Source organism: Gopherus evgoodei, chromosome 9 (assembly GCF_007399415.2).
Source record: "Gopherus evgoodei ecotype Sinaloan lineage chromosome 9, rGopEvg1_v1.p, whole genome shotgun sequence".
Taxonomy (NCBI): domain Eukaryota; kingdom Metazoa; phylum Chordata; order Testudines; family Testudinidae; genus Gopherus; species Gopherus evgoodei.
In genome coordinates, this window is record NC_044330.1 from 54,694,580 (window position 1) to 54,721,630 (window position 27,051).

General features: G+C 46.2%; 1 protein-coding gene across 5 annotated transcripts in view; it reads right to left on the reverse strand.

Moving 5' to 3' along the window:
* EPHB1 (EPH receptor B1) overlaps positions 1-27,051 on the reverse strand; it is a 356,755-nt gene that overhangs the window by 60,632 nt on the left and 269,072 nt on the right. For 4 of the 5 annotated variants that reach the window (XR_004002015.1, XR_004002017.1, XR_004002016.1 and 1 more), the window contains exons 6-9: positions 18,807-18,988; positions 15,988-16,150; positions 10,944-11,052; positions 8,491-8,555 (exon numbers count right to left, since the gene is read on the reverse strand). Coding sequence is in view for 2 of the 5 variants with exons in the window: in XM_030575682.1 (XP_030431542.1) it covers positions 8,491-8,555; positions 10,944-11,052; positions 15,988-16,150; positions 18,807-18,988 (519 nt within the window). In the remaining 3 variants the exon portion in view is untranslated. The remainder of the gene's footprint in view (positions 1-8,490; positions 8,556-10,943; positions 11,053-15,987; positions 16,151-18,806; positions 18,989-27,051) is intronic. The other variant, XM_030575683.1, reaches the window with a different exon arrangement.

A 27,051-nucleotide genomic window follows, 5' to 3' on the forward strand; every position in this document is an offset into this window, starting at 1 on the left:
GAGAGTCTCATTCAAGTAGAACAGAAGACGTGGAACTAGAGATTTTGGACCTTCAAAATGATATTGTTCTAAAACCCTGCGCAACAGATGAAAACTTTTGGAATCTGGTTGACTGAAAAAGGTTTCCGGCCTTAAAAAAATGTAGCATACAAAAGAAAATCCTTTTTTGGTTCCACTTATCTAGGTGAAGTTCTCTTTTCAACAATGAACATCATAAAATCAAAATACAGATCTCGGCTTACAGATGCCCATCTTGACGATTGCTTACGAATAGGAATATCATGCTACTCTCCCAAATACAAAAAATTGGTTAAAGAAATGCAGTGCCAAAAATCACACTGACTTTATTAGAAAAACCACGAGAATTAATGATAGCTATTTTCCATTAAATGCTGACAAGGGCGTATGATTAACCTGTGTTTAACTTTTTTCATATTTGTTTGCTTGTTTACTGAAATCCAGATACAAGTAACAATACAAATAATATTTTAATTAACCATAACTGGCTATCTGTGTTAAAGTAAAAGTAATAAATATATTTGGACCAGCAGTTAAACAATGTTTTACTTTTTTAAAATAAATAAGATGAAAACAGTTTATGATATTTATTTTGTAAAAACACCTTAATTTTTCTTACAAGTAGATAAAAAAGAGCAAATTCACATGGTAAGATGAAAGAGTAATTGCCAAATAATTTAATTAATACCTTTTACATGTAAAATTACCTTTTTTATCTTATGGATTCATATATTATGTAATATTAAATATCATTTTTGTATTATTTAATGTACAAATACAAAATAAGCCTTGAAAAATTGTTGGTGCCCGCCACACTCTTCTGAAAACATGAATGTGCTACTGGCCACAAAAAGCTTGGGGACCACTGATGTACACAAACATGCATCAAAGGAAAAATCTCCCTTCTAGAGTAATCCACAAAGGCCTGTTGTGCACAGAAGATGTTTCACCATATCTATCAGGTGTAGAGCTGAGCAAAATGTTTTGGATGAAACCTTTTTTCATCTCAAAATTCAGGTTTGGTTTGGCTGAAACTTTTTGCAAATTCATCAAATAGTTTTGATTTAACACCTCCCCTCCCCTCACAAACAAACAAACATTAGAAAAGCTCAAAAAGTTTCGTTTGACATTTTTGAACTGAAACCTTTCAATTTTTTGAATCAAAATCACTTTTCAGTTCAACCTGTACTTCAGTTTTAAAATGGTAAAAAAAACTCAGGTATGAAACAGAGCATTTCATTCACCAGGAAACTAAATATTTTCGACTTTTTTGGTTCACTGAAACATTACAACATTCTTCATTTTGGATTGATCTGAAATGAAGTTTCTAAAAATTATTTTTTCGTTTGGTCACTGAAAATCAGATGATAGCACAGCTCTAGTCAAGCATCCCTTTCCCCAGGATCCCACATCAGACCCTGCCTCGGCTACTCCCCACCCACCACCCACCCAAAGTGGCTCTAACATGAACAGCTGGGCTGGGTGAGGGGAGACTCTAATTGCTGTTCAGTTAAATGAGTGCGTTATTTGTTCCAGTTGATGCACTTGTTACTGCATTAGCTGCTCTCCACAAATTTCCCACCTGTTTTCCTTTAGTGTGTGCAATAATAGCATTAGCGTTAGTCGTCTCTCTAACCTTGGCAGTCTCCCTGGCAATCCAAGAGCCTGTTTTCCACTCTTCGCAGCAGAGCTTTCAGGTGCAGAACTCACAACACATGGGTTTTATCTGTAATCATTCTGGTGCATCAAGAATTACCTCCTTCAAGGAGGTTGGCAATATTTGCAAACAGATAGGAAAAAAGCCAATTGGCAATGTGACCCCAAGATCACAAATTGCAGGTGGAGCTGCAGAAAGGTTCCTGCAACAAATCCCTTTTCTATCTTTCCTAAGGACTGGTTCAAGAGGGTGTATTCTAGTATTCTTTTGAAATCCTAGTTTGGGCAGGGCTGTCCTACCTCTTCCAAAGACATCTATTCTCTTACTGCAATATTTTTGCGTTGCTTCATGTGAGCTGTTTCCAGCGATGGAGACGAGTGCTCAGCACCAGGAACAAGTCAGAGTACAGGCTGCAAAGAACATTAGTGACTTAGTGGACAAGGCACTAGCTGGTAGGCTTTCAACAAACCCTTTCTTCCAAGTAGAGATATGCAGCAGAAGAGACTAAAATGGGGAAAAGGAAGTGACAGAGGGAAGAGAGAACCCTTGTATTTTATCGGAGTCCAGTAATATTTAGAGAACTGTACAAAACATTTGCTTAAAGATTTGCTGGTCTCAAAGATTACAAGATCATCAAGATTGCAAGGGTTTTCAGTGGGGAGCTAAGAAGATCAAAATCCAGCTAAAATATTTTTTAGTTTTAAGTGGACTTTCTCTGCCCTGACTGACTGGCTCCTTGCTCCAACCCTCCCGCTTCCTCCTCACAGGCTCTCAGCTCAATTTAGCATCACTCCACACCTACCCGCTCATAGCCTCTTTCGGCTCCTCTTCTCACCTGCTTCACATCCTCAATCCCGTTGTCTCACCTGTCTTTCCATTCAGCTAAGCTCCACCCTCTGAAAAAAATCATGGGACTAACTAGAACTCTCTAGTATCAGAGGGGTAGCCATGTTAGTCTGGATCTGTAAAAATTGACAAAGTCCTGTGGCACCTTATAGACCAACAGGCGTATTGGAGCATAAGCTTTCGTGGGTGAATACCCACTTCATCAGACACATATGGTGCAAATTTCCAGAGGCAGGTATAAATATGCAGGCAAGAATCAGTCTAGAGATAACGAGGTTAGTTTAATCAGGGAGGATGAGGCCCTCTTCTAGAAGTTGTGTTTGTACAGTGCCTAGAACAATGGACCCCAGATCTTAGTCAGCTCTCAGGCACCGCCATAATAATCACGATTAACAATAAAAGCCATGACATTGTAACCTAACTTCCTAAACAGGGATACAATTTAACTCAACTTCAGGGATCTGTACGCTTGGACTCCAAACGAGCAGCAAAAGAATTCCTCAGTTAAAATATATAGAAACTTTTTCAAGAGAATGACACAAATATCAGGCAAATTCTTACTCGAAGGAGCAGCCACTTGCTCAGTAGATTTATCCACATGAATAAGACCTGTATGCAAAAGAAGCTGCATATCCCAGGTAAAACCATCCTCTAGCTTCCCTGATTCCACAGTATTGCACCACCTCCTCTCCCAGGCATCTCTGTTTTGGCTCTGGGTGTTGCTCGGGTATATTATGTAGGCATATGATACAGGGCAACATTTAGCCATGCACTGTTGTTGTAGCCAGGTTGTTCCCACAATATTAGAGAGACAATGTGGGTGAGGGAATATCTTTTATTGCATCAACTTCTGTCCAATAAAAGACTTTCCCTCACCCAGCTCGTCTCCCTAACATTTAAACATGGCAAGGACAGGAAGTTCTAGCTGAGGTAGGAAAAACAGAAGCAGGGGTCAGCAGCTCCTTCTGCTGCAGTCACCTGCATTTGAGATGACAATCAGAAGGGCAGCATTCACACTCATTTTGCAGGGGGATGCATGATTACACAGTGCAAGGTGACAGAGAAACAGGTCCTATCATTTTGAAAACTATTGGTCCGATATTCCAAAGCTTGGCTTGATGTTTAGGCCTCAGCATGACCAAGAATCCCCGATGGGTTTGGGGTTTACAGCTTCAGTAGTTTTTGGAATCCATGGCAGTCAACTATTTGGGTGGCACCTTCCCAAACCAGAGCAAGCAAATTGGACACGCTGTTTAGCATGACTCATCAGCCCTCAGTAGTATTCTAGCTGGAGCAAAGTCTGCGAACAAGGCGTCTGTTCACTACCTAGTAACTTGAAGGCATAACAATATACCTAAACATTTCTAGATTGTAGCTCTTATTTTCTGGTTTTGCATGCTTTTCTTTAATCTCTTTCTGTTGGTATCTATGTTTTTTGTATTCCCTCTGTTTTCTTTATTAAAAAAAATACAACCCCTCCCTCCCCCGGAAACTCTGTACAAAAATGACTAAAAGAACTTTAGGGTTACAAAGTGAATTACTCAGAGTCAGGAAATGCAACATGCAACTTTAACTCTGCCCCTGTGCATCTGCATTCCTGTAGTCCAATTACATGCCTCATGCTATTTCTCAAATAACATAATCTATTCATTACAATTATAATTATTCCCATTTGTTCTACACCTTGGGTCCTTTTTAAAGAAAATGAATGCACCTGGGAAGTTTCTGTGGTAGACTGTAATTTGGATTTCAGCTAGTCCCAATTTTGTATCTCATTTCCTACTCTGCTGCTTTCTTGCCATGTTCTGCTTTATATGGGTACTGAGGCTGTCTCTAATCTGCGAAGCCCTAACGAGAATCTGTGTTTGTGTAGAGTAGGCCTGCACAACTCGTAAAGCAGCAAGGACCACATTACTCTAAAGAAAATAGCTGAGGGCCGAAACCCCCCGGCCCCGCGGAAACACCCTCCCTACCCCAGGACCTCCCAGCCTGTGGAAACGCCCCGCCCCAGCACCGTCCAGCCCTGCAGAAACAAACCCTCCTTCTCCAGCGCCGCCCCACCAAGACAGCTGTGGGCCAAAAAGGAAGGTTGGGGGTGGGGAGGTGATACTTGATTTTAAATCAACCAGGGGCTCCCAGCTGAAGAGGTGGCTGGGAGCTGTCAGGGGCAAATTAAAGGGTCCGGGGCTCTGGCAGCTGGGGGAAACCCAGAGCTTTGCGGGGCTGGGGCAGGGATTTAAAGGGCTCAGAGTGAGCCCTTTAAATCCCAGCCCCAGCCCATCTGCTGGAACCACGGCCGGGATTCAAAGGGCGCTGGGCTACCTGCAGCTGCAGAGAGCCCTGAGCCCTTTAAATCTCAGCCACGGCCAGGAATCTCTGCGGGCAGCCCAGAGCCCTTTGAATCCCGGCCGCGGCTGAGATTTAAAGGGCTCAAGGCTCCCCGCTGCTGTGGGCAGCCCAGAGCCCTATGAATCCCTGCCGCTGCTGAGATTTAAAGAGCTCTGGGCTCCCTGCCGCTGCGGGCAGCTCAGAGCCTTTTGAATCCTTGCTGTGGCTGAGATTTAAAGGGCTCAGGGCTCCCCGCCGCTGCTGGCAGCCCAGAGCCCTTTGAATCCCGGCCGCGCCTGAGATTCAAAGAACTCTGGGCTCCCCACCGCTGCGGGCAGCCCAGAGCCCTATGAATCCCTGCCGTGGCGGAGATTTAAAGGGCTCTGGGCTCCCCGCTGCTGTGGGCAGCTCAGAGCCTTTTGAATCCAGGCCACGGCTGGGATTTAAAGGGCTCTGGGCTCCTCGTGGCTGCAGGCAGCCCAGAGCCCTTTGATTCCCCGCTGCGGGCTGCACAGTGAGCCTCGGCCCACGGGCCATATGTTGTGCAGGCCTGGTGTAGAGACATTCCTTGAAGCACTTGGGAACTGCAGAATTCAACTCATTGCATCTGGTTCCATGCATGGCTAGAGCGTGTGAAGTCTGTGGATGGCAGTTACTGGCTGGGGCTGTTGCTTTACTCATTTATCATCTTTTCCCATGCAGGTTACAAAGGCCTATTTGCTGTTTTATCAAGAGCAGAGTTCATGCACTGGAAGAGTATCTGAGTATGAGCTATACTTTCTGCACACAACCAATGCTTAGATTTTATTCAGACTTGTGGATCTACAGACCTTCAAGAGAGGTTTAAAAAAGCTAACCCCTTCAGAAAAACAGAACTTCCTCTTGACTTTCAGGTTCTTGTATTTGTTTACCAACCAGATCAGGAGCATCGAGTCAAGAAGCCTTTCTAGTTATTTGCAACATAGCCTCCTGTTGCCCAGTACGAGATAGAAGCACCAGCCTCTTATTGAGCATAAGACTGGTGAAGCCGACAGAAGAGCTGCCACCCCATGGTCTGCATGAAAGATGCTAAAAGGCTTTTTTAGATTCCAGCAAATATTTTCTGTTCAGGCCCTAGGTTAACTCCAACAAACTTTTTAAATATCCATGTAAGGAGGAAACCAGGAGGAGCCCCAGTTAGATGAGGCTGTTGATTTCCTTTAATGCTTCTGCAACAGGTTTTCTTCCTGTCTCCTCTATCCTGGCTGCTCCAATCACTCTACTGACCATCTCTGGAGAAAGTCCCACCCACATACATAGACTCCCTCATATTTGTATTGTCCTGCCTCTGTTCTGCTTCAGCTCCCTGTCTGCTTCCCCTGCTGTCAACCCACAGCAGCTCTCAATTCCTCTGCTCCACTCCTTAAACCTCCGTCTTCTTCCCTGCCCTTCCTCTGCTGCTCATGGTCTCCTGGGTTTCTTCTAAGACAACATAGACAATCTGCAGCTGCAGGTCTCCTTTGCCACCCGCTCTCTCCCTCCCTGAATCCTCACCGCCTCCACCTGGCTTTCTGAGATTTCCCACTGTCTGGCCCAGGCCCCCATCTTCTTCCCCTCTTCCCAGAGTCCTTCTTCTCTGATTTGAGTATGAGGCTGACTCTCCTGCCCTGAATTCAGCTACTTCCCTCCCTTCAGACTGCTCTCATCATACCCACTCACATAACTGAGCCTTACAGCCTTCTCCCCTCGTTCGTGACCCCTACACCCCCTGCCTGGCTCATGGGCCCTCCCTCTACAGGCTCTTTCTTCCAAGGGGCGGCTCCAGGCCCCAGCACGCCAAGTGCGTGCTTGGGGTGGCATGCTGCGGGGGGTGCGGGAAGGCAGCAGGCAGGCAGCCTTTGGTGGCATGTCTGCGGAGGGTCCGCTGGTCTCACAGCTTCGGTGGAGCCCGTGGGACCAGTGGACCCTCCGCAGGCACGCCTGTGCGAGGTCCACCAGAGCCGCAAGAACGGTGACCGGCAGAGCGCTTCCCGCAGCATGCCGCCGTGTTTGGGGTGGCAAAATGTCTAGAGCCGCCCCTGTTTCTTCCCAGGGCTTTCTGACCTCTCCATGCTCTTGGTTTTTAGCATTGCTTGAAGAGGCACCAGCTCTGTCACTGCCCTCCCTCTCCTCTCCCCACTTTGCCTGTCTTATTCTTGCCCTAGATGCTCTCCTTTGAGCCCATGGGTTAAGCCATCTGTCTGCTCTCTTAACTTTGACATTCATTTCCTGACCAGCCTTGAACCTTTGCTGTCTCCTTGGTACCGCCTTATGGATGCCTGACAGACTGCTCCAGCTCAACATGTCTAAACTTCAGGTTATCAGATCACTCAGGCCCCCCACCGCACCCCCTCTTATCTATCCATTTGAAACTCTACCATCCCCTATAACACCCTGACTCGAAACACAAAGGCCAGTTTCTGTATTGCAAATCTGTTCAAAAACCATGAGTCAGGCCCCCCAAAATCCAAAGTTTGCCTTAAAATTATAAGACTAAAACAATGACAAAGGTTGGATTCTTTTTATTGGTCTCCTGATCTCTGAGCCTCTAAGATGCACTTGTCACATTTTCAAGATTTTCTTGCAGAAATGAGGGCTAGAAACTTAATTTTTTTTAAAAGGAAAGCTGAGAATCTCACTTAATCACCTTCCTCCAGCATTTGGAGCTTTAAAAGAACCCAAATATTGGGAAAGAGATGATAAAAATTGCAAGAGTCAGCCACACTGCATATTTTTCTCTCCTCCTCCCATCATGTTGAGACTCTGATCACTATACCATCTCTAAGATCTGCCCTTTCCCCTCAAGCCCTGCTACAATAAATCCTGATCCATGTCTTACTCAATTTGTGTCTTGTCAGTTTGTGTCTTGCAACCTCCTTCACTTTGGATTGTCTGTAATTAGCTCCAGCATAGCAAAAACTACACTGGGTGACTTTTGGGGGAGGGCGGGGGTGTGTGAATAATTTATTTGCTGAAAAATGCAGTTTTGAGCTGACCCCAAACAAAATTTTGGGGGGTTTCTGTTTTAGTGAGAAAAATTGAAAAATTGTTGTTTCGGGTAGACCTGAAATGAAATTTCTTTTCAGACTGTTCAGTTCAGCCACCAAACCATAAAGCCAATTATTTGTCCAGCACTAGCTCTCCTGCTAAGATCAGCATCCTTTCCCAGTGTGCTGATCACATCTGCTCTCTTTAGATCCCTTCACTAGCTTCCTCTCTCCCTCAATTTCCAATTCCTTCTCCCCACCTTCAGAGGCATGCAATGCTTCTACCTCACTCATTCCGCTCTATAGCCGATGTCGTCTTCTCTCCTTTAGTACTGCATCTTACTGCACAATAGCCTTTGCTCTCTCTCCACCCAACTGCCTCGCTCTCCTTCTTCAAGCCCATGAATGTGTGCTGAGTTCCACTGATCTTATAATTATAAATTCTTTGCTATTGTCCTGTGTATCATCTTCATCTGAGTTAGGCTGCACTGAGAAGTTTATCTTTTGATGTGATTTCTAAAGCTACACAAACACTTGCAGCTCTCTTATAAAAAATTATTAGTGTCTAGGAAACACACACGTTACAACTTTCTTTCTCCAACACAAACCTGCTGTACCATTTTTCTCTCCACTCACCTCGGCCAGTGCTGTAGTGTTGTAATTTATCACTATACACGGCCTCTTTGCTGTAAGCCCGCTTCCTAGGGAAAGGGGAGACAAATTGTTCAGGTAATGTATAAGTGGCTCACTCTTACCCAGACCACTCAGAGCATCTCTGAAAAAGAGTGTGACAATGAATTTACTTGCACTGGCATGGGAAAATGATGCCTATTACACACGCACTAACACATATCTACATCGAGATGATATAGCTGTGCACATTCACATGCAGAAATATCAATAGAGACACATCCACACGTGCAGCTGTCTACCCATATGTCTGTATGTCAGAGATTTGAAACAGTGAGTGTCCACAGGAGAAGGAAGAGACAGTGACCCAGCATAAACTGTAGCTCTGGAGCCTATTTTTTGTGAACGGAGCAGAAAAGGATAGGAGACAATAAAACTGGGACCATGTCTGCAAAAATATTGTTGAAGTAAATTCTCTGATTAGACTCCTTTCAATATGTTGCTGTCTCCGTGGCTCATGTTCACTTCAATGAAACGTGCTTACCCTCTGTTTCACGTCTAACTTCTCATTGTGTTTGCAAAAAAACTCACTGAAAAATGTATCACACACTGAGAACTGTCTGGTGTTATATTCGCCTGTGGCAGCGCTGCCTTGGGAATCTCTAGTACAATACTCGCATCATGGTCATTTGTAAATTGCTTTGTGCTAGGTGTCCCCAGCTCATTCAGCTGCCTTCTCCTGGCAAACTTTAATGGGAGCTGGAAGTCGCATATCTCTTGCCCTTCGGTACTGCAAGGATACTTCATCCTTCTCCCCCTCACGTGCCTTCCTTGCACATGCTGTTTACTTTGTACTTCCCACTACCTCCAAATCTCAGTGCAGTTCCTGTTACACCTGTATGGCATGGCACATCCAACCAAAAGGAATGGTGAAGGGTTCCCTCCCCAGGCAGTCTGGCCGCTGCTTCTCTCCAGACTGGCCAGCAGGAGGCACTGCAGCCAATGGCCCTGTGACATTATTGACATGAACTGTGAACGTATAGATCATTGTTCAGGGTCCTATGGTTGCACCAGGGCTTGTACAGAGGAGGTAAAGTGGGGTGTCTGTGGAAATGTTGTAGTTTGCTGGGTATGATTGTGCTGTCTGTATGCGTGTATCATTTTTGTATTTGAAGTTGTGAGTATTTGCTATGTATTTGTATTTCAATGTGTTTGATTCTAAGTAGCCTCAGTGAAGCATTTGGTCAGCTTCTTGAGAAAGGACTTTTCTCAGTAAGTGCTCAGTCAAGAAACCCTTAAGTGACCATGGACTTTGGGAGATGCCAGTCCACATCTGAGCTTTCCTGGCAACATTCAAACTAACATGTAAACAATAGGATCGGCCTGCAAAAAGCTGAATCATTCATAAACATGTGACTTGCCCAGGTGGCTACAAACTCTATCTTGTTGTTGTGACTTTGCACAGAAGAACAAAGGGGTTTCCACCCACATGAGAGAAAATATAAAAGGCCTTGGAAGCCTCTCCATTTTGTCTTCAGCTGGCTCAAGAGATGGCCTCTCTACCCCAAAGAGATACCTGAAAGAAACTGGAACAAAGGACAGTAACTATGAGGGTGTGTGTGATTGCTGAACTCAGACTAAGAAGGAGTCTAGTCTGTGAAAGAAGCTTATTGGAACATTTCTGGGGGTGAGATTTAATCTGTAATCAGTTTCTTTATGTATTAGGGTTAGACTTGCAAGTTTTGTTTTATTTTGCTTGGTAACTTACTTTGTTCTGTCTGTTATTACTTGGAACCATTTAAATCCTACTTTTTATACTTGATAAACTCACTTTTGCTTATTATTGAACCCAGAGTTAATGACTAACACCTGGGGGAGCAAACAGCTGTGAATATCTCTCTATCAGTGTTATGGAGGGCGGACAATGTGTGAGTTTACATGGAGACAGGAGCACTTCTTAAGCTGTTTTCAGTTAAGCTTTGGGGAGTGTGGTTCAGACCCTGTGTTTGTGCTGGAGCAGACTGGTATGTCTGGCTCGACAAGGCAGGGTTCTGGACGCCCAAACAGGCAGAGAAAACAAGCTCAGAGGTAGTCTCAGCACACCAGGTGACAGTCCCAAGGTGGTCTCTGTAACCGAACCAGCACTTCTCAAGCTGTTTTCAGTTAAGTCTGCAGCTGTTTGGAGACGTGGTTCAGACCTGGGTCTGTGTTTGCAGCAGACAAGCGTGTCTGGCTCAACAAGACAGGGTACTGAAGTCCCAAGCTGACAGAGAAAATGGGCTCAGAGGTAGTCTCAGCACATCAGGTGGCAGTCTCAAGGGGGTTTCTATGACAGAACCCATCACAGGCCCCTCTTTGAAGGCCCTGTCACTGAATCGGAGGCACAGCCACTGCATGCCAGGAAGATTCTTCCTTCTGATCACAAAGGAAAAGCTAAAGACTGTGGGTGAAAATGGTACCTGCTGCAGACGATTGAAATGGCCACCAGCGAGACAATGAAGACCACACCGGCTGCTGCAGACCCTGCGATCAAAGGCAACTGCTCCCTCAGCTCCGACTTGTAGTCATCTGCAAGGGAGAAAGGCATCTTATGCTCTCTCCTACCCAAGAAAGAGCCAAGAACAAACCTCTCCAGGCCAGCTTCTGCTGCCCTTTGGCTGAAAAGTCCCTTACTGCCCAAGTTGGCTTCAATGGAGTAAGGCACTACTCGCTGGGAATAAGGGTGGCAGAATAAGACTGAGGCACCAGATATATTACTCTTCCCACCTCTTGGGCAAGGCCAACCACTTATGGGTTGGGAGCATCACCATAGGCTCGGAAACAGCAGGCGGATGAGACGGTCCCGGGCTTGCATAGCCCTGATGTGGATTGTCACACATGACTCGCATGTGTTTGGGGTTAAAAAATAGAACAGAGAGGTTGGCAGGTTAAGCGAACGTGAGGCATTTCTGAACTTTGTGAAAAGTTGAAAACCTCCACCTTTTCCTCAGGTCTGGGTCTGGCAGCCGTGGCACCACATGTTAGATTATCATGCTACAGGGCTTTGTTTCAGTGCTCTACAGTACACTGACTCACACAAGGTACCTGCTGAGCACCTGCCACAGCAGATCACAACAGACTTCCCAGTGACTGAGCACTGGGACTGGAGGGAATGTGGGATGGGAGTGGGAAGGGGGTAACTGCACAACCCTCGGCTTTGCACAAGCATCATATGTTACTAAGAGGGAGCTAATCATGAGGAAGACGGAAGGCGTTTTAGAGCCATGAGCTTGGGCAGGGGGAGTATTTAGCAATTATGGCTGCGATTTTCAAAGAGAGGTAGGGCTGGGAGCTCCTTTGGAAATCCCAGCCATCAATTACCCCATAGCTGTGGTTCCCACAATGTGACAGCTTATATGGATTCCCTATTCCCTGCCCTTCCCCTAGACCATCCCGAGGGCGTCAACATGCTGGGAACTAGGGGAAAAAAAAGTAATTATGAGGAGAACTCTAGCTTCACTGGCTCCTTATATCTACAGAGCTTGGCTGACCATCTTGCAAAGAAAGCTTTAGCTGCAACAGCTCTTCAGCTCCATAGAACACAGGGAAGTAGCTGCAGCAACTGAGAAAGTTGATTTCCCAGGTCACACATGAGAAAACACACTTTCTGCTGTTGTGTTCTGTTCATTTGAACAGATCCTTTTGTTACAAAAATGTGACCAAGACACAAACACCGAACTTGCAGCAGCGAAGGAGTTAAAACCAGGAGGGGAGGTATGAAAATCCAGAAACTTACAACAGGAGTTCATCCCAAGGAACTGGTTCTCATTTACATTAAGGCCATTTCAACTGCATGGATACCTACTTTAAGCTTGTTACACTGTTGGAGTAGTGTACAGGGGCCGTAGTGTAAACAAGAATCAGCCTCTAACTCTTTTTTTTAAGTCTATTTAACAATGACCACCTGGCTAATGTAGATGGTGTAGTTTACCGGAAAAGGACACGGCACTGTGACTCAGGACACTTGGGTTCTGATCTGGACTCTGCTGGTGCCCTGCTGCATGACTGTCCCATCTTTGTGCTTCTGTTTCCCCTCCCTGCCTTTGTCTGTCTTGTCTATATAAATGAAAAACTACTTAGAGAAAGGGTTGTCTCTTGTTACGTGTCTGTAGAGCAACTAGCACAACAGGGCCCCACTCTGCGTTCCTATTGCAATACAAATAGTAATAATTCATTTTCTAGAGAGTAAGACTTGTTAACTTGTGCTGGAAGCAGAAACCAAGAGGTTAAAGTAAAAGTCTTTCAAAGGGAAGTATTTAGCACTCCTTTTATCTTCACTTTTTCTTTTTCACAGTTAGTTGCTAGTAACCAGATTTATCTCCTGCATGCCATTTAAATCCTGAGAAAGTCTTATTTAACGATCAGTGATTATTTAATAATCTACAATATCCATTCTTATTAAATTTCAATAAATTGCTTATTGGAGGCAGAGTTTTCTCCTTCCTTCATTAATCCTGAATATTCAAAACATTCATTTTTTGCTTGCATCCTTTCAGTCATTCTGTGTTTTTCCTTTTCCTCATAATGTTAGATGTTTGCCTGACAGAAAAAATACACAAAAGAACCTGCTGAAGGTTAGCTTCTTAAATATGAGAAGGCAAAATAACTTTTCAGAGAGGAAGACTAGTTCTGTGGTCAAGGCATTTCATCAACACTCTAGCGATGTAGGTTCAATTCCTGACTCTCTCCGAACCTCATGTTTGACCTTGGACAAGTCATTGAATTGCTCTGAATAAATCACTAACGGTCTCTTCCTGTGTGCCTGCTCTGATATTGTTTGGGGCCCTTAGGTTGCTATAGTAATATAAATAATTAACGTTTGCCACAGACAATCACACACATCTTTGTGCTCCTGGGCAATAGTCATAGTGCCATATTTTTCTTTTAATGGCTTCTGTGTCTTTGGGCTGTCTTTTTCTATATATTTGTGTACAAGACTGAACACAATGGGGTCCTGACTGGATCTCCTGCTGCCACCCCAATACAAATTAATATTAATAGGCCAGGATTTTTGAACAGTGCTTACCCAGATCACCCAGCTGCCATTACATTTCAGTGATAGTGGGTTCCTAACTCCCTTAAGCCCCCTTGAAAATCCTAGCTGCTGCTAATCCATTTGTACCCACAATTAAGCACATGTATTATCCTGCTGGTAGATAAACATCTAACTTGATTCAAACATGTGCAATCTGCATGGGCACATATGACACTTTGTTGGACGTGCAATATAAAGGCATAGATTTGGAGAAGAGGCTGGTGATCTTTTGCATCTGTGGCATGTTCAGTTCAGTTTATTCCTTTTTTCACTATGACAAAGTCCAAAATAACAGAGCCAAAGGAGAAAGGAAAGACGCAGGCTAGGAAGTGACAGAGCTATAGTTTCTTCCCTAGCTATAGGCCTCAATTTTAATGCACTTGTGTTCATAGGAGAAAACCTCACATACATGTTCATATCAGACTACTGATCATGTGGTTTCACTGGAGCAATCTAGGTAACTCGTGTCCATCATGCGATGTCTTGGAAGTTCATAAACAGTAGTAGTAATAGCTATTACAAGCCCAATCCTGAGCTGGTGTAAATCAGCAGAGCTCTGTTGTTTTCAGTGGGGGCTACTCACGTGCTTAAATATTTTGCTGGATCAGAGGCAGAATGCTCAGCACCTTGCAGGATTGAGCCTGTGGCATGTTACTCTGGAGGAGGTACAAATGGGCTGGAAGTCAGAGCAAACAGACTGCCTTTGGGAGATTTCTGAACTTACGACTTTTGGACATGTTAGACTACCACAAGAAAAGTCTTTCTTTGCCAATTTCAGCATTACCCTGAAGGAATGGGGAGTGTTGTGAGAATGAAAAATAATCCCCCCACCTTATGATTTTTTTAAGGTAACCAGCAATTTTTCATGCTAACAAACAAGTTGGAACCAGAGGAACTGATCCAAATATCCTTGGCAGTTGTGTAACTTTGGAGAAAGAACTAGACCAGGGTGTGAATTCTGAATTGGACCTTTTGGTACAATGTACTGAACTGAGGAAAGGACCCTGAACACCTCCATTCACTGCTAGGTCTGATTCCTGGACCCATCTGCCCCGAAGAGATTTAGATCAGGTTTTAAATGCTCTGAGATCTGGGGAACGTTTCATGTCACTTCTTAGTTGATTTGAAGCAGTTTGTTCATCTCTTGGAGTGACTTACCAAATATACAATTAATAAACTGTTATACAGAGTAGGAGAGAGCACATACAGAAAGAATAATTTCTTTCTAATCTCTTTATTTTTAGTCTGTTCTTTGCATCTTTTATGGTTGTTACTCAGAGAAGTGCCATACAAATGATTAAAGAGCTGGGGGATTGATTTACAGGAGGGAAGAGTCAAAGAGCTAAATGTGTAGAGCTCGTGAAATGAGAGCTAGGGAGCAGACGATGGAGGGACATAATCTACAAGAATCTAGAGGGAGTAAATGCCACAGACAAAGTGGAAAGATTTAGGGCCAAAGAAGGAGAGGCTGGAAGTAGTGGGATGAAACTGAAACACTGGGGCTGAATATTGGGAAAATCTGTCCTGTGAGTGAGGCTTGTTAGAGTGTGAAATAGTCTCTCAAAGAAAAGAGCGGACACTACATTGAGTGAGTGGTTAAAAAAATGCCTGGACCAAGGGTGTGTCTGTGCTGCAGTTCAAGGGGTGATTGCAGGTCGGGTAGACATACCACGATAACTTTACCCTTGCCAGCATGCTAACAATAGCAGCGTAGAGGTGGTGGTGCCAGCTCCAGCAATGTGAGTAGCTCCCCAGTGGCTGCGTGCAGCCCACGCTGAAGCTACCTCTGCCATATATACACTGGTATTTTCAGCCATGCTAGTGTGGGTGTGTCTAACTGAGCTGCAGTTGCACCTTGGATTGCAGCTTAGACCTCCCCAGTGAGTGGAGAGCGGAGTGTAGGCAACAACCCTGACTTGACCAGGAGAGGGACTAGAGCAGCTGGCCTGACAATTCTCTTCCATCCTTCATTTCTATGGGCATGTGATTCCGAGGCACTCAGATCACATCCCCACCCCACCTCTGTGCGTACCCTCATACAGCACACGCACTCTAGCGTGACATATTTCCCAGCTCAGCCAAAACAGGCTCTTGGCAAGCTCTCCTGAGGTGAGTGAGAGGTGCGGGGTCAGGAAAGGGTAAAGGTTCAGGTCCTCCCTGGCTGGCATGCAAATAATCCAAGCCACATACAGATGCAGGAAATGCAGTTAAATGGTGGAGGAGAAAACAGAGATAAGAGATTTAAAACAGATTACTCCTCCAGCTGGCAATTAATCAAACATCACTATAAATCACCTGGCTCTTGCCACATTGCCCCTCTGGGAGCTGGGGTTTGGAGAGACAGGTTTATGTAATCCAAATACAGCTTGAGCTGCAAGTGAGGCCTCTCTCTCTCTCTCTCTCACCCCCTCCTTTTGCCACACACTTACCATCTGTCAGTGTTTGGAAGCACATTTTCCCGCTGTATTTCCCATAGCCAGCCACTGTCCGGGCTCGCACCTGCACCACATACACCATGCCTGGCCTCAGCCCCTCAATCCTGGCTGTGTTGGTCTGACTCTTGGCCATAGATGAATTGTACTCATTGTGGTCCTGCAGAGAGGAGTAAAGAAAGGCTGATGTCAATCAACACGAGGGGATGCAATGGTTCCAGAGCAATAGTAGTCCCACCCAATGGCCACCCCAGGGTTCTACTCAGGCATGAGGCTTCTCCACTGGTGGAATGGGAATATTGGGGTTAAAGCGTTACTGCTCCAATCACTCCACTCCAAGCATTCTGCACTGAAAATACAGAGCACTGAAGGAAGATGATCATGGCCATACTGTCATTCATGAAATGCGTGCCTTAAATTACTATATATATGTCCATATATACAGTGCGGTGGTTAGAAACATTGCACACGGGTGTCACACTGCCAACCTGCCATGGCTGCTTTGAGAGACCACTTGCAGGTACAAGCTGTATCAACCAGAGGTGGCAGATCTAGACAATGAGGTGACCTTTGCTTCCTCTCTCAATGCCATTGCAGCACACACACCCCTGCTTACAATCTGATCTTAGTATGGTTCTTTACATGGGCCAATAATCTGTCCTCAGAGCCAGGGCCAGCCTTTGGGGTGGGTCGTCTGGGCCCCTGCCCAGGGCAGCCCACCAAAGAGGGTGTTGTGAGCAGGGTTTGGATTCCCACCTAACGTGACATGGCAGGTAGGTAGGCGGGTGAGCAGTAACACTGGAGAGGGGGCGGGGGGAGAGACCCAAGCTGCAGGGGGCAGTTGGATGACCTCAAGATCAGGGGTGACCCTCATCCCCCCTGTTCCTCATGTGCAGCTGCTGCTGTTCCTGCCTCCCACCTCCTCCCGCCTCTGCCCTTCCTTGTCCTCCCAGGAGCCAACCCTGGCCACTCCAGACTGGGAGCACCTTCCTGTTTGCTGGGAGTGGGTGCATGGGGCAGAGGAACAGCGATCAGTGGGAGAGCAAGCATCAATGCAGGCTGCTTTCTGCATCCAAGTGGGTCTGTTTCCCCACATGGGTGCAGGAGGGGGATGCAGGGATTAGGGGTACTGGAGGTAGGAGTGAAGGAGGCACAGTGCAGGGATTAGGGGCACAGGAGAGAGGTGCAAGGGTTGGGGTGAAAGTGCACGGTGCAGGGATTAGGGGCACAGAAGGGGAATGCAGGGGTTGGGGTGAGGAGGCCCACATGGCGCAGGGGTTAGGGGTGCAGGAGGGAGGTGCAGGGATTAGGGGTGCAGGAGAGAGGTGCAGGGATTGGGATGAAGGAGGCACAGTGCAGGGATTAGGGGTACAGGAGAGAGGTGCAGGGGATAGGAGTGAAGGGGGTACAGTGCAGGGATTAGGAGCACAGGAGGGGAATGCAGGGATTGGGGTGAGGAGGCCCACATGGTGCAGGGGTTAGGGGTTCAGGAGGGAGGTGCAGGGATTAGGGATGAAGGTAGCACAGTGCAGGGTTTTAGGGGGGAAGGGAGGATGGGGGACCAGGGGCAATGGGGGGCACCAAAATGTAAATTCACCCAGGGTGCCATTTTCCCTAAGGCTGGCCCTGCCCAGAACAAGTCTGTGGGTTAAATGACACAACTGCCTCCTGCAACAGGCTTTTCGTCTGAGAGATCAGGAAAGACTCTCTGCAGAAGTGAGTAAGGAAAGCAAATATATCAGCAAATGGGGACGAAGACAAGTCTTTCCTTCTCCCCTCCCCACATCTTGTCCTGTTAGATTGCAAGGTCATTGGGGCGTATGTGCATGCACAGCACCTAGCACAACAGGGCCGTGGTCTCAGCTGAGGTCTCGAAGCACTACCACACTACAAACACGAATGCGTTTGTTGGTGCAGTGAGCACTGTTTGTCACCCAGGAGACACAGATTCAAATCTTAGATCAAGTCACTAAGGGAAGGTCGGTATGGCCTGTCTTCTCCTAACCCTGCTTGTCCATGTGACAGCAGGGGTGCACAGGTCAGCACTTTAGCCGGGGAAGCTGCAGAGCAGAAAGGAAGTATGGAGGCCGAACCGTGTGGGGTTGGAATAGCAGGTATGGAGTGGGATTCAGCCAAGGAATAAGCCCCTTGAAGTGAATGGCTGGAGCTGGTGTTGAAGCACTCTATGCCTGGCCCTAATAAGGGGTATTGCACTATATTTTGCACTCATTTTGCAATCTAAGGGGTATTGCTACATCCCTTTAAAATCACACAGAACATGCACTTGGACATGGCTCTTCTATGGACATGTTCTCCCGTCCAGCACACTGGGCTTTGTTCAGACTCTCGGGTCATGTTGTAACTCAAGTTAATTCACTGCTTGGTCTATGCTGCACCTAGACGAGAAACAAGACGTTTCTGTCCTGGAACAAATGCTGGTGGTGTGTCTGGATTAGCATTTACGATTGTCTTACCGAATTTGAGTTAGTTCACATTCAATTAACTCAACATGACCCAAAACTCTAGTCTAGGCAAAGCCAGCAGCAGTATCACTTATGCCCCCTCGTACCCACACCTCGCACCCAATTTACCTGCCAGGGCTGGGTGTTACCTCTCATGATCACACTTTGTTGAGTAATCCCAGGACCTAATCATAACTCCACTGTAGTCAATGGGTCTTTCCACTGACTTCAGTGAGTGGTGGCTCAGGCCCATAATTAACAATCCACAACAAGGGACAAAATACAGAAGTGTTTTAGAGCCTTGAGTGTCCATCCCCACCCCAGCCTTCTTCCCCTGCTTTCATTCAGGCTTACGGTGGCTGGTCGTGAGCCCACAGTGCTGCTGATCTCGGGGTGGCAGATCCGGCTCACCTTCTCATAGTAACGGATCTCATAGTCCAGGATGATGCCGTTGGGCTGCTCTGGCTGAGGCCACGACAGCGTGATGCTCCTCATGGTGGCACTTACCTGGTGCATGATGGGAACTGTGGAGGGAGCTGTGGAGAAAGGAGGAAATGGGAAATAGAAGAGAAGTGAAAGTTAACTCATGGGCAGGGGGAATAACATGATCTGAAGAGAGAGTGAAAATAAAATGTCAGAGAGCCATCCTGGGGGGTGAGGAGGGAAAGAAGAGAACGGAAAGAAAGGAGCAAAGGGCAAGAGGTTGGAAGGAAGGAGAATGAGATATTATACAGCATAATAAGAGCATAAGAACAAGAGAATGGCCTTACAAGTCAGACCAATGGTCCATCTAGCCCAGTATCCTGTCTGTGACAATGGGGCCAGTGCCAGATGCTTCCGAAGGAATGAACAGAACAGGGCAATTTCAAGTGATCCACCCCCTTCATCCAGTCCCAGCTTCTGGAAGGTTAACTCTGTTCTGTGTGAAGAAGTACTTGCTAATCTGTGCTTTAAACAGGCTGCCTATTCGTTAATACAACTCAGTGCACTAAGACCACATATTTAAAGGGACCAAGAGAAAATGCTTTTGATGTTGTAGAAACCGAATAACACAGAGAATCCAATCTTAAAGAATAGAATATAAAGAAAGAGGCATATGTAATGCAGCTGTAGCAGAGGGGGATAAATAGGTGTATAAAGCAGAATCAGATGGAGAGAGAAAGGCAGATTCAGCATATGGGTAACCAAGAGTTATGATGATGGTTTATTGTTTGTTGAAGGTCAGCGATGCACTTGGTGCAGCAGAGAAAATAAAGGAGAGACCTCAGTCCCTGCTCCGTGGGTAATCAAAATCAATCTCTAACAATAATGGAATTGATCTAATCAATCTAGACAATGCTAGAAGACAGACTGATGTATGAAAAGAGAAAGAAATGGAGAACAATATACAAACAAAAAAGGCCATTGATCAAGATTTTCCCTCTACCCTATTTCACATAGCAGAGCGCTCCCAGCAGGTCCGGCTGCTCTTTGGGCCCAGTCCTGTGAGTCTGAAACATCGTAACACCTTCTTGCAGTAACTGGAGTTCCAATCACTGAGGGTGCCAGGATCAGGCCCTCACACTGAGATGTACTGTCATTATTTTAACAGCGAGCTCTCACAAAAATGCACCCAATTGCCTGTCATTGGCTCCACACCCTGGTGTGTAGGGGCTGCTTGCAGGAGGAGTGGTGTGTATGGTTCCCTAGGAAATATTTTGTAAATAGGTGTCATCTGGGGCAGTTTGGCCTGTTACAGACACAAGCCATTTGCTCTTCAGCCATGTCTTAAAAAGTCCCAAACACAAGTCCTCTCTGAGAGGGGTGAGTGAGTAGTGTCGGGTGTGTGTGTGTGCATGTGCTGAATTCCACTGGAGACAGAGAACTCACTCCACCCCTACCTTTGCTGTGTTAGCAAGAGGCTTCCATGTTTATTTGCTATTATTGCAACAATATGCGTGAAATGAGAGCAGTGCGTCAATAAAACTGGTTGAATATTTAAACTGCTAATTATTTTTAATTAGAGATTTCGAATTCTGAGCGCTCAGTCTAACCAGGAACAGTCAACAACTCATCAGCGAGTAAAGCAGTGAATTCAGAGGACATTTCCCAGGGGTGAACAAAACACAGCTCTCCCATTACATTAACTGTGACAGAGATTAAAGCTACCCAGTCTAAACCTCTGTCAGGTTGCCTCTTGTCTGATACTTGGATTATAAGTTGTTTGCACTGGGCTATCTTTTCTTCAGAGTCTGTACAGCACCTGGCACAGTGGGGTTCTGGGCCATGACTAAGGCTCCCAGGTGCTATTGCAATACAAATAAATTATTACAACAATAAACTTTGATAGGACAATATTTTCACTTAACTATGTATCCAGGCTGCTACGTCCCCCAGTAAGGTTCCAGGACAGGGCTCACTGACCACCCAGAGTATGGGCATAGTTTGGGGGAGTGGGCTAGGGGGTACTGTCCCCCAAACAGGGACAGCCTTATGAGTGGGCATCGTGGGCAACCATCCATGGTGCCGTGGCCAGGAGGCGAGGCTCAGTGCATTTAATTTAATGCACCAGGACAGGCTCCTGCCAGCAGGGGAACTGGCTTCAGTGTGTGCGAGATGTGCCATGTTGTGTGTGTGTGTGTGTATACTCAGAAATACGTCACTGAGTCTCAGACACACATGTCACTGGGTCAGCCCCTCTCAGACTCCCAGCATTTCATATGCCCTCACAGACAGGGACAGGGACACACAAACACGGGCACATGCGTGTAGACACACACACAGCTCTACTCATTCAGCTTGTTCTGGCATGACAAGCTACACCCACATAACCAAAGGGAAACAGAACCCTCAGGGTAGGGTGACCAGATGTCCCAATTGTATAGGGACAGTCCCAATTTTTGGGTCTTTTTCTTATATAGTTTCCTACTACTCCCCATGCCCTGTCCCAATTTTTCACATTTGCTGTCTGGTCACTCTACTTCAGGGTACTTGTTCAAGACCTGAACAAACATCGCAGGGCAGGTGCCCAGCCCCATGGGCCAGCAGTATCCCCACTGCAGGCCCAGCACTGCAAGCCTCGGGTATGCGTGGAATTCCCCTCCCATACCCCCCTGCCGGGCTGGCACGGCCCCTGCAAATATAGAATTCACACTGTGTCTCTGTCCCAGAGGAAAACCTCCAGAAGCACTTACAGAAGGTAATAGGAACCACAGCTCTGTTAGTCTATGGAGCAGCCATCAAACTGAACCAAACCGAGTTGGTTTGTGGGTTCAGGGCATGTTAACAATCACCTCTGTCCCTTTACAACTGGCTCAGGGCTTGCCCTATTAGCTTGGCTGAAGTTACAAAAGGAAAAAGAGGAAAGGCCAACCCTAATGTCAAACAGAAGAAAGAAGCAGATCTCATTAATCCTGAGCCAGCCAAGCAGGATGCAGAATAATCCTCTCAGAGATTCAGGGTCTCAGCACTGCTCTCCACTTGAAGTTCAAAGTTAGCCTTTGCTGGGCTATGCAAAGCAAGATGGGCATGATCCAGGAAGAGCGTTTCTGCAGCTAAAATGGTGGGTGATGTGCTGGAAGGCACTTGAAGAGTTACTACTAGGCCTCGCCATCCTCTGAAGCAGAGCTAACTGCCCGTCTCATATCTACATAATTACAACAACACTTCTGTCTGTAGCCGCACAGACCTCTTTGTACTCCTTGCTCCTACCTGCCTCACAGAGGGACATCCTCATCTTTCAATTCAACCCCTTGGCCACATTCCAAAGTTACTCCTTTGCACTAGCTCAGATTCCCTTGTGCTCCGACTCCCATAGCGCTCCTTATTTCTCCCCAACAGAGCTCTAAGTCTGTCTAACCTGGGGTAACTTGCATGCCAAAGAACTGGTAGAAGGTGGAAGATGGTCTATGTGAAAGTAGGATGACTTTACTGTACATCTTCCTACACTCTCTTCAGGTTCCTTGCCTTGCAAATTACTCCGAACTAGGCTAGTATAGATGTTGTTGGAAGGGCCATACCAGCGGGTTGCTCTATGGGAGTGTACTTGGTGTAAGGGTTTGTTTACACATCACCTCTGAATCTGGCCCTGTGAATCCAAGGGAACCTCAAGGCCAGATTGTGAGTGTGACGTTGCACTCTATATGTTTATGGAAATATGCTTATAAGTGCAAATATAACACAACTGGAAAACGCTTTATGTTGGATATGCCATGTAACATATCTTTGCAAAGGTTATGATCTACTGAATATATTCATCCTATTAGTATGCATGTATCGTTTTTATATCTGAAGTTATGAGCATTGGCTCTATGCTTATATTTGAAGTGTTTGCTCTAGGAAACACATAAGGAAGGTTTAGCCAACATATTGCGAAGGATCTATTCAAGTAATTGGAAGTACTTAACTAACAATGGACTTGGGAGACACCAATCCACATCTGAGCTTTCCTGGGAACATTCAAACTAACATTGGAAATAATGGCGTCGGCCTGCAAAAAGTGGAATCATTCATGGACATGTGACTTTCCCAGGTGGTTACAAACTCCATCTTGTTGTTGTGATTTTGCACAGAAGAACAAAGAGGTTTCTGCCCACAAGAGAGAGAATATAAAAGGCCCTGGAAGCCTTTCCATTTTGTCTTCAAGAGGTAGCCTCTCCACCCCAAAGAGATGCCTGAAAGAAACTGGAACAAAGGACTGTTACTGTGGAAGTGTGAGTGATTGCTGGACCCAGGCCATAAACTACAACGTTGGTCTGAAAAGGATTGTACCTGAGATAACATTTAGGGTGAGAAGTTAGTATTTGTAACTAGATTCTTAGTGTATTAAATTAGCCTTGCATATTTTGATTTATTTTAGTTAGTAACATACCTTGTTCTGTCTGTTATACAGAGTAAACCAGATTTATTTGGGGTTTGAATCCCACTGGGAGCTGGGTGTCTGGGTGCTGGAGACAGGAGCACTTTTTAAGCTGTTTTCAGTTAAGTCTGCAGCTTTGGGGGCGTGGTTCAGACCCTGGGTCTGTGTTGTGGCAGGCTTGTGTGTCTGGCTCAACAAGGCAGGGTTCTGGAGGCCCAAACTGGCAGAGAAAACGGGCTCAGAGGTAGTCTCAGCACATCAGGTGGCAGTCCCAAGGGAGTCTCTGTGACCAAACTCGCCCTGGTGAGCAGTTCCAGTGAAGTCAGTGGATCTGTGTGAGTAACTGATGGGACTTGGAAGTTTGGCCCTAGCCAAGCAGTACATCTGAAGGGAGGCTAAGTTAGCAAAACATGCACATCAAGAGGATGGGAAGAAAGTGCAAATTACATTGACTCTCTTTGTCACTCAGCCTAACCTCTGGATTCGGCTCCCCATATTCATTCTCCAAACATTCTGAATTCCCAGATGGTGAATCTGCACGTCACTCAGGCAACACAACATGCATTTCATAAAACAAGTTAATTTCCTATCTGGTCCTCTGGGGATATCAAAGCCTCATGTGCCCTAGTGCGCTGAAACATGTGGGGAGGGCTCGGGAGAGGATAATCTTCAGAGTCCAAATGCAGAGCTCCCCACTCCCTCGTCCTTGGGGAGCTGGGATGCCGGCAGCTTCATTGACAAGGAGAAACATTCCCATTCCTATAAATCATCAGTGACCTCAGCACTAACCAAGCAGCAGCACAGGGAGTAATTTGCCAAACAGCTCTCAGAGCTCACCAGCACTTGAATTGTCATCTAGAGGTGTACGGCTTGGTATGCCAACCTCCTCCCTCAGCTGGGCCCCTTGGATGTTGGTGAATCCTGCTTGGTCGGGGAAGAGATTATTTTTTTCTCCTGGTGGAATGTTTCACTCTGGTAGGGATGTCTCTGTTCAAAACAGATGAGGATGTACTAATTCTGGGAGCATCACCTGCTGAGCAAATAAATAGCTGCATATTGATTCTGCCCATCCCTCAGATGAAAGGCAATGCTTGTCTGTCAGGTATCACATAGATTCAGAGACACTGCAGGTAGGATCTTCAATATTACATCCCTCTCTCCTGGTTTATGCAAGGAGTAACATCCCACATTAATCATGGGACTTTGGAAATTGAAGGCCACTTGACTACCTAACATGAAATACCTTGGCACTCATTTCTGGAAGTAGATGCACCATACTCTCCTTTACAGAGAAGCTGAATGTAGTCTATGCCCCACCCCTATGGACAGATTAGGGTTCCGTAGCCCTTGCAAAATGCACCCTACCTGCCAAGCCTTCTGTTCTACCTCTGCCCTGGACAGATACTGCCGTCTGTGGAACAGACCTAATGGGCTTCTGCGTTAATCACCTGGGGAAAACAGTGAGTGTTGCTGCTTTTTCCACTTCCATGAACACAGGCCATTCCACAGATGGCCCAGTATGATAACTGTGGTCTGGCTCCAGCCGCTGACATCAGTTCCCTAACCTATCTCCCCTCCCTAAAGCACATTGGTACATAATATTATCCATATGACTCTCGCAAATTAACACAGAGCACCAGTTTGCTTACAAACAAATGAGCTTATTAAAAGAAGTATCCTTATTGTATAGCAGGTTACACATATTTGTAACCCCCTACAAAAGAGCTATGGAGCAGCATAATGATTTCTTAGCAGTGTCTATGATGTGAGCTTTATGCCTTCTTTCTTTTCCTTCTGAGGGTTGTGTCTATACACACAGTGCAATCTCTATTTGCTCCGAACATCAGACCTTCCAAAAAATGCTTTCTGCAAAATACATGTGCAAATCTATCACACCACATAGACCAGGTTCTTTATTCCAGCTGAGTTCCACTGTGTGCAATGTGGGGTGAGGGGCATCAGGGGGTATGTCTTCACTACCCGCCGTATCGGCGGGTAGCAATCAATTGCTCAGGGATCGATATATCGCGTCTCATCTAGAAGCGATATATCGATCCCCGAACGCGCTTATATCAATTCCATAACTCTACCAACCTGAACAGAGTTGCGGAATCTACAGGGGGAGCCGTGGACATCAATCCTGTGCCGTGAGGACGGTGAGTAATTCGATCTTAGATGCTTCGACTTCAGCTACGTTATTCACGTAGCTGAAGTTACGTATCTAAGATCGATTTTCCCCTGTAGTGTAGACCAGCCCAGGGACTCACAACTCTGATTCTTTGCCTGGCTCCGCCTAAATCCCAGTGCAGGTTAAAGCAACCTGGGGGCTCCTCTAACCTGCACCAACTGGAAACAATCTCCAAAAAACTGTCTGAGAGCTGACAACAGTTGGAACCCACACACCCCTCCCATCCTCATCAAGCCCCCTAACACCAAGGCTGGAGTGGTGCCTTAGGGGCCAGTGACATCAGCTTTATGTTAGCTGAAAGCTCCCCCGTACAGGACACTGGCCTCCTTGCCAGGGCCGGCGCTTCCATTTAGGCGACCGCCTAGACACTAGGATTTGAGGGGGCGGCATTTTGCCACCCTCGGCGGCAATTTGGCGGCGGGGGGTCCTTCCGCGCTCCGGGTCTTCGGCGGCAATTCTGCGGCGGGTCCTTCACTTGCTCTGGGACCCGCCACCAAAGTGCCCTGAAGACCGATAGCCGCGGAAGGACCCCCCCACCTCAGAATTGCCTCTAACGACTGGAAGCGCGGAAGGACCTCCGCCTAAGGCGCCAAAAGCCCTGGCGTCGCTCCTGCCCATTGCACTACCAGTGTGATTTCAAAGGGCCAGAAATGTAGAGCATATCTGGTCCTAAATAACCATACATATCCATTTCTACAAAAAAATCTACATGAAGGGAATGTGAACGCTGCATGCTTAATACACCCAAGTCAGGCAATGGCGGTGTGACTCTTTGCATATGCCCTCCTTTTCCTGTGAACCCACATAGGCTGGGACACAACTTGGGAACCCAAGTTTGCATGCACAGCTTAAACACCCATGCTGGAAACACCAGCTCTATCCATGTGCCCCTCTGCATTTTTAAGAGACCATAAAAACAAACCACGTCAGATTGCCACATTGCACCCCCCATACACAGAATGTAACACCAGCTATAAAACACTTATTCTACAGATGGAAAATATATGTTCTTGCTGCATGGATGAGTGAGTTTAGCCCCTTATTTTATGCTCTTCTTCTTTCTCTTGGGCTCTGAAGCTGGTGCCTCTTAGGGAATTCACTGAATTGCAAACACTCGGCTCTGGGAAGCTGTCAGTGTCTTTCCCTTCCAGCAGGAGATGTTTATGGTCCAGCACTGCCTTTGTTTACCCAGCACATTTAATCCTTCATTTTTTATCTTTCCACATCCGCTCAGAGAAGATGTTAATTTTCTGAAATTAAACACTTAGCTTGATTGCTGTTTTGTTAATTGCCGCATTCGCAACCCCCCTTGGTGCTCCTGCCTGTTTAACATGGAGAATGCTGTGAAAATGATCAGCACCAAATTGGTGCGCAGGTGGATGGATGTCAGCTCCTAAGCTGCTCCATGCTTACTTGTTCCCATGCAGCGACCAGCCTTGATCCAGCCAAGCAGAAGCACTGGACCATGCTAGAGAAGGGCAAATCTTTCAACAGCCATGACAAGTGCAAGGTTATAGAAAGAAGCAGGAGAACTGTTCTCCCCTTTTACTTGTTTTGGGATGCATTTGGACGTG